General features: G+C 40.5%; 1 protein-coding gene across 1 annotated transcript in view; it reads left to right on the top strand.

Annotated features, from left to right (window-relative positions):
* Positions 1-14419, top strand: part of CDH13 (cadherin 13) — a 2339058-nt gene that overhangs the window by 790716 nt on the left and 1533923 nt on the right. Inside the window, exon 4 of the mRNA XM_085638428.1 lies at positions 1572-1691. Within this exon, the coding sequence (XP_085494554.1) occupies positions 1572-1691 (120 nt within the window). The remainder of the gene's footprint in view (positions 1-1571; positions 1692-14419) is intronic.

The raw sequence follows: 14419 nt of genomic DNA, 5'->3' as shown, positions 1-14419 counted from the left end.
GGCGATGCAGTGCGCGCAACGAAATTCGTTTTATAATTTTTTTTCGTAACTTACCTGAAATCGCCCGTTTGCCGCATTTTGCAACCCCCCACCCTGCCCCTCCTCTCCGCCATGTCACCGCCCCGGTAAAACGCCCTACACGGGCCGTCACTGGCCACTACCATATAAAAGAGAAAGATCTGAGTTCTTGGATAAAAGATTACGCTTGATGGAAACCCATTGTGGGACATCTTTAGTTACTGGCAAAAAATAGGAAAATTGGGAGATGTGTAGAGCAAGGGAATAGTGTTCAATGGATGGAAGACCCATACCTCCACATAACTGATGGGCCTTTAATTTTGTTATAGCAAGACGTGGTTTAGCTGAGCCCCATATAAAAATCTTAATCTTAGAATCTATTAATCTAAGGGTAGCTAAAGGAATCTGGAGGGGAAGCATACCTAAAACATAGATGAAACGAGGAAGGGTGACCATTTTTATAGCTTGTACTCTACCCCAAAGAGATAAACCCAGAGCTTTCCACTTATCAAAATCCCTCCGCATTTGAGAAAGTAAAGGAGCTAAATTATCTGCAATCATATCTTCCAAACCTTTGGTGACCAAAATTCCTAGATATTTAAGATGTGAGGACTGCCAATGAAAAGGGAATCCATGAATCACTGCCCTTGTAGTGCCATTAGCAAGAGTGTTTCATTTTGAAATTACTTCAGGTAAACATAAGACATCCAGTGAAGTCAGACCACACAAATGTAAATAATATAAAATAAAAGCACTGGATGTGGTGTCTCTACAATTATGGTACAAGAGGGACACATCCGAGTTATGCCAAATCTCCATGGTGGACACTTTTGCACATAAATGATAGGATACTGCAGGATATATTTATGACATTGAATCATATTATTTGCAGGTGTGTGGTTTGCAGTTTGAGTATTTTGATTGTTTTGCTGAGAGACTGCATAATAGAATGTTAGGCGTGTGCACCTGTGGCAGGGGATATCTATGAGTAAATGGCAGTAGAATGAGTGAACTCTGAGACTGGAGCAGCTCAGAGGCACATCATGGCTGAAAGGAGCTCCTGGGAGTTGCTTGTGATGGCTGAAAAAAACCGACATTTACCTCAACTCACAATTTTGGTGCTGGCTTATCGCCTCTCCCTGAGTAGCAGAGATTGTCCTCCTGGCTCTTATCCAGGCAGAAGAATGTAACTTTCCATGAAGCTAGAGAGGATGGGAGTGAATTAGATGCAGATTTTGGATCACAAGACTATTTTACAAATATACTGCTCAAATCAAATAGACATATAGGTTACAGAAGAGAACTGTGGTTCGACTTACTCCTTGTATTGCCTAGCCGAGTCAAGAGATCAGCCTCATTAGTAGTGTGAACATTGAAAAAGCACAAATATATTGCTAATGTGATTCAGATATTAAATGTATGTGAATACCCCACTTCTAAGGAAAAATAAAACATTGCTAGCTGAGCTCTGAACTGTGCTAATAACATGTTGAATAATGTATGGAAAAAGCACAGGATACTATTTCTTAACTGAAAACCTATTTATTTTTCAGCACTTGCGGAGGCTTCCCAAAAATATGGAATTATTGAGACAAAAGAGGGCAATTTTGGTTCCTCCTATTCTTATCCCAGAGAACCAGAGACCTCCCTTCCCCAAGGTTCAGCCAGGCAAGGTAAGTCATTGGCAATATGCAGTTCACATGAATAGCAGCATGCTGTTATAGAGTAAGTGACTTTACACAAGTTCTAAATAAACAATATTAAAAAATAAATTTAGAAGGAAATAGATATGATTTGCTATTAATGAAATGTGGCATTCAGAACTATTTGGTGTGCCTCCAGCGGGGGCAAGAGGCTAGTCCTCTTAATAGTTTTCCAGTGACTGGTTTCTAAAAAAAAGTACAAGCTAAGGTTCCCACAATTGCCTGCTTCCAATGAACAATGTTTGCATATCAGCCGTGGGCAGTGTCAATAAATATTGTGGGAAGGCAGAGAGCGACTAATGTTTGTGAAATTGTAGCCAAGCAAGATTTGTTTCAAAGTGAGTTAATGAAGCATTCAAAGCATAGTCTTTGACAATGTCAGGTATTTTATTTAATAAAGAAGCAATGCTGGGAGCAATGATGAAAGCTTATTTAGATAAAGCGTATTGGTAGCAGATATATATTAAACACATGGTGCTGAATGAACAAACAACAGAACAAAAGTGAACAGATATCCCATAGCAAAGTAACTAACCCAGACTCATTTTAACAATTGGAAAAATGTGTACAGCATACGCAGACTAAATATCATAGGAGGCATGGCACTTTTTTGATGGAAGAAAATGTTCTTGCAGGTTTATTAAAACAAGATAATGGCTGACACCCAGGTGATCCAAAGTCATCCAATGAAGACAATATGTTGGCTTGCCAGCCTGATTAATAAACACCAGGGCAACATACAACTGATGAAGTTGTTTTAATGGCTTCAAATGGGTTTAACTTGTATCTGAAGACCATAGTCCAGGATAATATAGTTCCCAAAAAAGTGGAGTGGACACAAACCTGCCACCCATCTACTAAGGCTAACAACTTATTCACGGATGTAGGGGTGCTGTCACTTTCGCCTGGGCCCCTCCTAATGATTGCAGAGGTTTTGTAAGGGACACCCATCTTTCAGACAAATTCTCTTGGTAGATTCTGGCACCAAAACTATAGGTCCACCCAGTAACTCTGACTGCAAAGTATAAAATGGCACAAACAACAAGAACAACAAGATTCATAAAGAGCATATCCTCATATGGGTAAGCAGCAGTGTGGGGTTTGAAACGAGCAGCACAAGAGTTTGGACTGAGATCACAGCTAGAGGTTAAGCCTCCTGGCTCCACCCTGGAAGTATGCGAACGAGAGGTGAAGGGGGACACTACTGCTTGCCCAGATCTCAATGCCCTAACCTGAAGGACAAAAAGGGAGTTTGAAGATTCAATTGCATATGTTGTTGATATAAGAGCCCTGTGATTCAGGTTCCAAGATAACAGGTTAGCCTCTACACTTATTCCCACCTTTATCATACCTTTCTACTTCGAAAGGTAATGGCAGTAGGTCATGTAAGAGTACTTCTTAACTTTACTTGACTTTTGTTATTTGTGTATTATTTGGGTGATTGTATAGGTTTACAAAAATACTAAAGAAAGAGAGAAGGCAAACAACTCCCCCGGACTATCCTCCCTATATCGACAGAAAAGGAACCACGATTGGAAAAACACCCAAATTCCATTGTATCCTATTGTTTTCCAGTGCAGGGAAACAAGAAAATCAGACACATGTTTTTGTGTTTGATCATTGCCTAGGTGTGAATCTGAAAAAAACATTTTGTCAAGGAGTGGAAAAACTTAAGGAGACACCTCATGGGAGGTCTTGGAGGAGGGCTCCAAGTAACCTTTTAGACACCTGATGAACTTGCCATCATTGGGGCGTACCAAATGAGAGACTAGGAAAATGAGGAGTACTGAATCTCGCACAGACAAGCACTATGAAAAGGTGAACTGTTTATTTTCCAGCTGTTAATTGGTATATTCAGGTACTTGGTATGTAAGACAAAGCTGAAACGTTTGCCCAGATAGTATTAATGTAATCAATTGAGTGATTAGATAATTACTTTTGTCTGCAACATGAAAACATTTTTGCATATTTGAAGAAATTCTGGACAAGGTGAAAAGGTGAAAATAATGATAACTTATTTGAATTAAAAATGTGTATTTTTGAAAAATCAATTTAAAACCCAGACTCTAGAGAAAGGTACAAATTATTTTACTTCTCTTCTTAGTGTCTAATGTCTTCAATCTTGCAATACCTGCCTATTGGACACTTAGATTAGAGCTATAATCAGTGACGGCTTTAGAACGGTGCAACTAGTGCCACGGCAACAGGCGCCAAGCTCTGGGGGTGCTGCATTTTGAAAATTCTTATGTGGTTAGGGGCACCTTCTGCAGAATTCCTTTTGTGCCCAGACATTTTCTGGGGATCTTAAAAATGACAAGATAAATCTGGTAATTACGGTACATGCTGGAGAGATCTCAGTTTTGTCTAGTCAAAGTTACTTTTGTCTCATCATAAAGTTGTCAGTGGAGTAATCTACCTCCTTCAAATCCTGAAAAGCACAATGTGTAAAATGCAGATCACAGAACTATATTTTATCTAGATAGCTCAGTGGGATACGGTTTTGTCACAGCTATCCTTATGTTACTTGCAGTTCCTAAATTCTAATCCTAACATAGCACAGAGAGCTATCACTCAGAATCAAATATCAGCATTTGAACTGCAAGGCATGGGTTTAGAATCTCATAGTTTTCCACAATATCTCGTTATTCTAAGTTTACTAAAAAATAATCTTTGGATATTATTAAATTCATATTAGTAAGGAAACCCCCAACCACTGTGTTAAGCTTTAAATCCAGAGTTTATGTTCCTCCAGACCAAGCACTCGTAACATATAATGCCCACCAGTATGGATGACATCACTCCTACACCTTGTAGTCCTCAATGTCTTATGTAGCAATTATTGAACATTGCATTACACACTTTTGAGCCATTGTCTCTGCAAAATATGCATGTTTGTGATGTTAAGTGCTCTGACTCGCTACATTGAAACGAGTAACTCTATAAAAGAAGGTTAATACATGTAGGATAGAGGGGCTTTAGAGAGATGAGGGGCACCTTTGCGGAGTGGTAGTGAACAATTTGATGGCGAAGGAGGTCACTGGGGGATGGCAACAAAGATGGTCACACCTGGTTCCACCAGCGCTGAAGACAGCCCTGCCTATAATGTACAATACTGTTCTGCAAGCATGATTAATAATGTCTGCAAACATGATTCTTAATGACAAGAGGTGCTCACAGGAGCCAATAGTATGATCACAGAGCCCATAAACCCAAAAATTGAAAATTACTTCTAATACTATCAATAAACTATCAATCAAAGATCCTTATTTCGGTTTTTTTAAACCATAAAAGATGCATATGAACACATACAAATTCCATATGCAAAAGTGCAGCAATACTATTACAATGTTAATAAATAGAAAAAGCGTAAAAGAAAGGTGTTGTATATGACCTGTCACCATTACATTAAAAACATAATATGTTTAAAATAGGCATTAAAAGATAAATAATATTAACACTAATATAAAACTGGTTATTTTTGTTATTTGTTTGTGCTTCTTATCCCTAAAACATTAAATAGACAATTTATGATAATAAATTCTTACTAACATTTCCTAAGGGCAAGACTCCCTTGTACCTATTGTGTCTACATCATCATTCCGAATTCATTTATTGTTGCCCTGGAAATACTTAATCGTATTCATCACAACTTCAACCCTGATTTGGCCCTTAGGAAGCTTACGGCATGTAAAGATTTGCTGACACTGAATACAATTGGTTGTGATGTATCAGTTTTCAAACTTCTTTCAGCTTCTCTGCAAGACCTAATTCCCATGTTTATGCAGATTGGTTTGATCCATTTCTTTCTATGCTTGACATATATGGGACAAAAAATTAATACATGCAAATCGGTTTCTTTAACCTTGTTAGGGCATAAGGAGCACAGATCATTCCCTGTTCCAGCGTTGTTAATAGCCCAACGTGACTTAATTGCATTTATGTATAGTACACATATCTAAACTTTATATATAAACTTTTCGCTAATTGTGGGCGCACCTCATCAACAAAGGGCTCAAAAATTGCTACGTCCTTAAACAAAAGGAACCTAGTTGTTAGGGATCCGTTGGGTAGACCCTATAACACGCTACTTTGGATGTAGGCCCAAAAGGTTGTTTTTAGTAGTTTCTTTGAGGCCACAGACAGCGCGGTTGGGTCATCCCAGAAATTAGATAGGCCCAAATTTCTGAACCACAAGGAAACGTGTCTAAGCCACAGAATACTCCTATGCTGGTCCAACTTCAAAATCTCCTCTAAACCAACCTTGTAGTGTAACAATTCTGGAGTGGACCAAATTCTGACCCAAAATAATAGGGGTCTTAATAATGCGTGATGGTCAGTACGTTTGACATTCAAATCCAGTGTAATCGGAATTAGTGGAGCTCACGCATGGAGACTTAAAAGCATTCTATAAAATGTATTTTCCCCTATTTCAAAGTTCTTTTTGTAAAAAGGACCCCATATTTCGGCCCCATAAAGTGTGACTGCCTGAGCTTTACATTTGAACACCTCCAAGGCTGGGAAGACTGCTTTGGAGAAACTACTCCTATGCTTTTTCATTATGGGCAGAGAATTTTGGAGTAAGACTATCCTGGTCTTTTCCATTTGCGTCTTCCAGGATAGCTTTGAATCCAAAGATATGCCCAAATAGTTGAAACTCTGCACGTACTCCAACTTTTGACTATTTAATGCAATGGTTTTTTTTAAAGCTTTTTGGGGGTTTATGGCCATATATTTTGTTTTACCAATGTTTATTTCAAGGCCTTTCTTCATACAATAAGTGTAGAAGGAGTCTATTAGGCGTTGTAGTCCTTTTGGTGTTTGCGATATTAGAATGGTGTCATCAGCAAATAGAAGTGCTGGCACCAAATCCCCTCCCAATTTGGGTGCATCATTCTGGCAACCATTCAAAAAGTTGGGGATGTCATTAACATACAGTGCGAATAGGGTTGGTGCCAGCACACATCCCTGATGTACACCTCTTTTTATAGGGATTGCCTCAGGTAATTCTCCTCTCGAACCCCATCTTACTTTTGCGTAGTTCTCTTCGTGCAATCTTATTATTTGCTTTAGTAGGTCACAAGGTACCCCTTGGCATCACAACGAGTGCCATAATAAGTCCCGTGGAATAAGGTCAAACGCTGCCTTCAAATCCACAAAAGCAACGTAAAGGTGGCCCTTTCTTATTTTTACATATTTCCAACAAAGACATGTAAATCTAAAAACTTGACCCGTTGTGCTGAGTTTTGTTCTAAAACCAACCTGGAATTTTGTAAGCACATTATTGTCCTCAATCCAGATGTTTAGTCGATTTAAAATATGCCTAGCATACATTTTCTGTAGAATGTCTAATGGACTAATTGGGCGATAGTTTGCCGGGTCATAACGATTACCTTTTTTAAAAATTGTAATAATTTCAGCCCCCTTCCAAGTATCGGTGATGGGGGCTCCCAAGGCTATTGCATTACATAGGGAATTTATATATGGTCCCCAGACACTGATATCATACTTCAGTAGTTCACCCGGAATTCTATCAGGTCCAGGAGCTTTCCCTGGTTTAACTGCACTAATTGCCATTTTTGTTTCATCCAAGCTAAAAACTAAAGTAAAATCCTTTGCATTAGGTGCTAACTCCTCTATATGTATTGATTGCCTACCATACCTAGCAGCATACAAACTAGTAAAGTGATCCACCCAAGTGTTTTGCATCTAAATATATATCTTTGACATCCCTTCCCGTCTTGTTCCCTTTGGCTACAAGGCTCCAAAAACTTGGCTGGTCCTTTGCCTTAGCTGCATTGAGTAAGTCTGACCAAAATCCATCGTCCCATGTTTTCTTCACATTATCAAGCGTTTTCTTATATTTAGTCCTAGCCTCCCTTATACTGATTATATTACCAGTTTTTATTGCCATTATTAGTCTGGCCTTGGCGTCACGACATGCCTTATCGTACCATGGATTTACTACCTCAATTTGACCTTTGCTTCCTCTTTTCTCTTTCCCAGGTATATTTGTCACATTTGGCAACAATGCTGCCAAAAGTTCTTTATGTAATTCTAACAGGCAATCCTTCTCTATTGGTTGGTCTATGTAGGGTGCAAAAGTATCTGGAAATATGTTATAGATGTTTGTCAAGGACTCGCTATTCCCTAAGATATAAGGCAATTTCAATGATCGGCAACTATTGCTTACTAGAAGGTCATCTAAAGAGGGGTTCCTATCCTCAATATACTGGGGGGTAAAGGCAAATAACTGGCTAGATAACATCAGTACAAGTGGGCGATGGTCACTCTCAATTCTTGGGTCTATTTTTAAATCAATTGCATAATGCCAGAGTTCCAGCGATACCATTATATAGTCTATGTAACTACGGGAGTTGCCTCTACAAAAAGTATATACTTCTAATACATATTGGATTTATGCAGAGAAGAGGCAGTCCCCTTTGTCAAGCAGTGTATGCAAGAAACCTTTTCTCTTCTGACTGCAACATTGTATCTTTAACACCAACTAGTATACTTTGGGAGATTGAATGGATAAAATGTTATTCAGTGCTTCAATACAAGGCAAGATTAATATATGCTGGTACCCACATTTTCTTCGGAATATGCGGAATATTCATAATTTTCTTTGGTAAGAACTCTTTGTATTTTGCACATCATTTGGATGCCTTGTGTGTATGTGTTGAAATGCCAAAAAAGGCTACCTAGATCAAGACAAATGATGCCTCATACTTGACCTTTCCTTACAACACGGTTTAGTTATCCCTTTCCCATTATTTGATCCTCAAAGGAAACTTAGTTCCAGTTGCTATACTAAGGGCCATTTCAGAGCTACAGCCCTACAGGAGATGCAGAACTAATGCCTGCCATATGTCAGGCAGACAAGTATCGTTCGCTGTCCTCTTTAGCTTCCTATATTTAGTGGTATCTTTTAATACTTGTTGGGTATTCTTGGTAAATGCTCTGCTACATTAAATGCCATCCATGCCTACAGACAGTTCATTTCCTAAAAGTACATCCACTTTTTCCCTTTAAAAAAAAAATAAGCAGTAAAAGTAAGGCCACAGGACACATCACTTCATTGAAGTAGATTCATGAATTTGCAAGGGTAGCAAAAGTGCCATTATGCACCATTAGTTCCCCAGTGACGTCAAAGATTTGACCCTTTGTCCCTTCCTTAGCACCAAAGCAACCACTTACTTCCTGCAGAGAGTCTAGAGGAAGAGGGCAAGGAATGCAAAGTACGAAAAGTAAACTGATCTCTTGGTGCCCCCTTTTTGTTCTGATTCTGCTGCTCCTTTCTTGACTTTTGCCGTGCGTGGTAGCAAGAGCTGTGATGGGGACCAAAGTAAAAGGAAGGGGCAGAAGCTTCTTCCCCCTGCATTCCCCAATTAATGTGCATGCACAACAGTGAAATTAGCAGTTATTGTTTCCTCTGCACTTCTATCGAAGCTGGCCTTTCTTTGCATGAAATGACTTTTTTTGTTTTAAAATAGTATTCTTTTAAAAGAAGGCAATGCAACAATACGCAATTGGAGCATATATAGTATATAGAACAGAATTCGGCACATTACATTACAATATTGTTGAAATTAGTGGCATATATAAGCTTTTAAGTACAAATTAAGGGAAGGATATACCAGGTTATAAGAGCGAATTTAACCGATGAAGAATGACCGAACTGATGTTAAGAAAAGAATAAAGGAGGAAAGAGAAAGAGAGAGGAAGACAGACTAAAGAGCGAGTTAGGAAAAAAGAGATGTTTCCTTCCAACAATCTATCTCATTAGGAGTCACTCTGCACAGAGGGCCTGGTATTTTCAAGTGCAGCATCACAACTGCAGCCTGTGTCGGACAATCACAAGTTTGCCTGAATGTGGAATATGAAGGAAATATTTATTGGGAGATGTTGCGAGGCTTTTCCCATATTCTGGGCTCTATTCCATGCTCTTTCAGTAGGTTGAACGTGTGCAGACACACTGGAAGTGCTACAGATATGCTGCACCCGGTAAAACTTGTAATCGTGCAGCACCCGGTAAAACTTGTAATCGTGAAGGGTGGTAATTCGACAACCTGTGGAATCAGTGCAGGGTGTTATTCCACAATCCGCGGAATCACAATTTTGCTCAGCTCTTAATGAGACCCAATGGCTGCAGATTGGGTGAACACGATCGGTGCCCCTGTACAGTGCTTAATTTGTAATATATATATATATATATATATATATATATATATATATATATATATATATATATAGATAGATAGATAGACAGATATAGATATATATAAATATATATATGCTAGGGCTCTCGCCAGGAGGTCACTGCAGCTTGCACCATACAGTGACCCTGCTATGCTACCAATGAAACTAACAACACAACTACTAACCATCACACTCCTGCATGTGTGACAATTGGGACTAATTCAGGCCCTCAAAGCTCTAAGAATGGTTTGAGTAGCAGGTTATAGTCATTTTTAATGTGTATTAAACTAACAATTAACTGTTGTTGTGGTCGTCTCTAAATTAGCCACACAGCGCCACTTTGTGGTAAACTGTCACAAGCGCTAGTGTTGACAATTAACAGGCATATTATCAACGGCCAGCGATAATTATCACTGGCTGTGCTTAGCAATAATTTTGTTATTGCAGGCTATCTCTGGAATTTATCGCCCTGGGAGCACGTTATTAACAACGCGTTTCTCCAGGGCGATAAAAAGTCCAGAGATAGCGAGGTTATCGCCGTTTTGCAGGGAACATCGCTGGTTTTCTAGCGATGTTCCCTGCAAAACGGCGATAACCTTGCTGATACGACGGTCGTACCAGCATAATCCACCCCAATGTTAGGGATAGGTAAGTCTGCATTTTAGCAGACGTTAGTTTTTGGAGAAAACAGCGTTTTTCTCCAAAAACTAACGTGTGCTAAAATGCTGGGGCCGCCTTGTAAATATCGCGATGTGAACATCAGCGATATATACAAGGTTGTCCTGCCCAGTGACGCCCACTTTGCATCTCATTAGAGATGCAAAGGGAGGCGTTGGGTAAAAGGGTGCTAACATGCGCTAATGCATGTTAGCACCCTCTTGTTAATAGGGCGATAGTTTTATCCCTGCTTTTTTGGCTTTGAAAGCCAAAAAAGCGGAGATAAAGCCCTTGTAAATATGCCCCTAAGTGCGGTGCAGAGCACCGGAAACCACCGGCTCAAGTTTAGCACTGCCACGCCACTTTAAGAAATGCATTTAGTATACTTGAATTTACTGAGATATTCGGTTCATGTGTGCATGATGACAACCACACCGAGGCGGCTGGCTGTGCCCCCATGTGCAGTATTCTAATTCTCAGACCCACTTCCGAGTCGCACCTTCGGAGACCACTTTGCATTTTCAAAATGATTGTTTTGTCTGACAGCACTTCACATTAAACTCAAATTAGCGGTCAGGTCAATTGGCGAAAGTCAACAGCAATATCAAAATACGCCGCAATGTTTATATAATCTGTCCAAATTCACACTGGCAACATGATATGGCACCCGTGCAATATGTTTCCCAACAACAGTTATTAACGCAGTAGGGCCATCTGTACTTCATAAAGGCGATGAAATGCAAAGAGGCGGGAGTTCTTAGAAGATATAATTACTGAATAGTTATGCCATTAGCGGACGGTGGGCTTGACTATCAGGGCCGCGTCTCAATGTTGCACACCCACTGCTAACGTGGATTTCAACAGTTCCTCGAGCCGGTGTGAGCCCTGCGATGAATTGACACCCTGAATGCCGCAGCAGTCGTTTGCTCGATTGCAGTTATGTGTATTTAATTAGGTATCTTTTGAGCCCACACTGCGCGCCTGGGATCAAACATTTGCCTATTTCAAGGCCCGCACCGCGCGCGCACAAACGCGGCTCCGCTCTCGCGGCAAAACAATGAAACTGCGAACATCTAAAGCGCCCCTGGCAGCTCCGCGGCTCCGTGTCCAGATGGTCTGGCTGACAAACGTTGGGTTCTATTGATGTGACTCCTGCGACGCCTGCTCATACAAGCATGGGACTATCATGTGCAATTCTTGGACTCTTCCCATATGCTCCTCTTCCCGCGCATTTGTCCGCATCAAGTGATATGTGGCGCAGCCCAGCGGGACTCGCAATTCCGCTTTAATTACATTGATGGGCTATTTGTCAGCGCGCCATAAAGCTATGCATATTTATTCACTGCAGACCAAAGAGCTGGGGGTTTGTTGGCATGTTTGTTGATTGAGTTGTCTGTCACTGGGAGATGTCTCTGCGCTGTGCGTCGTCTGTTTGGAGATTCATTTAAGTAATGGCGAAGAACCAATTATGCAAAGAAAATATCTAAATAAAAATGGAATTCCAAATTATATTTTTTGAAGTGGTGCTAAATTCTTCAGGGCAGTCTGTAATAATCCTGGAAGGGCATAAAAAAAAAACTAGTGGCATCTAATACTTCGTGTATATTATGCATCAGTAGTGGCTGTGAAATGTGATCAAAGACTAAAAAAGTCAATTGATCTCGCGCTGTACAATGAAGCCTTTATTTCACATGCAGCTCTTCTTGATTTCAAGATAAAACTATTATCCGCGTGAGTACTGTTAAGTGACTCACATCTCTAGTCCTGTTAGCCCTTTGTCTTACAAGGGCTGTCCAGGGAGAGATGCCACAATACACCTCAAAACCCTGCTGACATCACCAAACAAAGCACCATTGTAGAATGCTCATTGTTGGTGTTTTTTAGAGATGCAGATCGAAGTCAAGGGAACTTTATTTCTCTACACTGTAAAATTTAGAAGATAATTACCTGCATGTCACACTGCATGAGAACAGAGAAAGGTAATTGGAAATGCTGAAATTGTTCCAATAAGAGTTCAACAACATAGAACCTCATTCCCCTTGCCTGGTGATCGTGATGGAGCTGGTATATGGCGTAACTGGCCCCTTTTGAATTGCAAATCCCACTGGACCATCGCATGCTCTCACTTTGCGTTTCACTTGAATATGTTGCCCGCTGAACGTATGCAAAATATCCCTCTGCGATACATGGCAAAATGGCCTCAGGAATCTGGTGTGGTGTTCCCTACTGCTCCGGCAATTTGCCCTTTCACAAGTGACCCTGAGGGACCAACTCGTGATCTTGTGGTATTCCTGCTGGGAACCACACGTCTGCGGTACCAGTAACTGCTGGAGGATTAGCAGGCCGATGTTTAGTCTAGACATCATGGACCCCTCACCCTGCAACTATTGTTGGTACTTTTGTACCATCACTAAAACTGACCGATCAAACCAAAGCATTTTTCCCAATGTTCAGGTGCAAATTAGCATACTTGCAGGGATCCGTCAATTTAAATTTAGTTATATTGGCTGATTGGTTGGTTTGAATGGCAGAGTAAAACAGCTATGTAATCCAGCCCTAGTTTAGAACAATTAACCTATTTGTTCTTGCAGGTCAATACATTTTTATCTTTTGTGTGTTGATAGCCTGTAGATTTATATGAATAAAACCTTGATAAGCCAGGCATCTACAGCCCATGTACAAGTTGGAGATGTGTGGGCTTTGCAACTAAGTGCAGCTCTTGATTGGGTCATGTTCTGCTTCTTTAAACGTCAGTGGCGACTCCTCTGCAAATGCGGAGGAGCGTCGCCTACTGCATTTTGCAGTGTAAAAAAATGAAACAAACAATGATAATACCTCGAGGTTATTATCATTTTAGTTTTCCCCGTTGCGGCGTCTTTGTGGGGCGGGGCTGATCTCAGAGTAGGGGGAGGAGTGATTTGCACTCCCTATGTGAGCATGTGTGCGTGGCCTGACCTCTTAGTGCACCCAAAACAGTCATGCACACATACCATGTTCTCCATGCAGGCTGCATTACAGCTTGTGTGGAGAACATGCCCACTCCTCCAGCACCTGGCTGAGTGCCATGTCACGGTGCTCAGACCAATCACAATGCTGCATTGCAGCGTTGTGATTGGCTTCACGGAGCCTGGGAGCCCTGTGCTTCCTGTCTTTCCCAAGAAAGCCAGGAAGAGGACATAGTAGAGGCGGGAGATGTCCAGCCGGCCGGGAGGTAAGTTAATTTTTTAAAAATCCTTGCCCCCGCCCCTTCCCCCCACTGCTGCTTCCAGGTAGCAGCCACCACTGTTAAATGTATTATTGTACAGTGGCGAATATATTTGGGTCTTCTATTAAAAACATCTGTTTTAGAATGTATTTATTGTCATAAAATTGACATCGATTCTACATTCACTCAGCTTTGTTTACAGTTGCAAACTTCTGCATTTTTTTGCAAACTGTAGATCATTTTTTGATCTTCTGTTTGCTGACATTTGCTCTAGGACCCCATTTTAATATCACTATAGTGGTTTCAGATGCTAGTATCTAAATAATGTAAATGTGTTACTGGTTACTTTTGAATCCTTCCACACAACAATCGACAGCAAGACTAAAGAAAGGCTGAACCCAAAAGTGGAGTGGTACACCACCCATATAAGTAAAGAGAGTTATTTTCAATAAGTCTTCTAGTGTTTGTTAAGTTGTCTTAAGCAATCCTTTATTGTAAAAATCAAAATGTAGGAAATTGTCAGCCAACGCGTTTCGTTCATAACAATGAACTTCTTCAGGGCATATGTATATGTGGCTTCTGAGTAGGCGTAAGCATGTACAAAACGGCTGCGAGGGCCTCCTTGATAAGGGCCAGC

The sequence above is a fragment of the Triturus cristatus genome, chromosome 12 (assembly GCF_964204655.1).
Source record: "Triturus cristatus chromosome 12, aTriCri1.1, whole genome shotgun sequence".
NCBI classification, from domain to species: domain Eukaryota; kingdom Metazoa; phylum Chordata; class Amphibia; order Caudata; family Salamandridae; genus Triturus; species Triturus cristatus.
The sequence above is the reverse complement of the archived record's forward strand: the minus strand, read 5'-3'. Positions and strand labels throughout refer to the sequence as shown.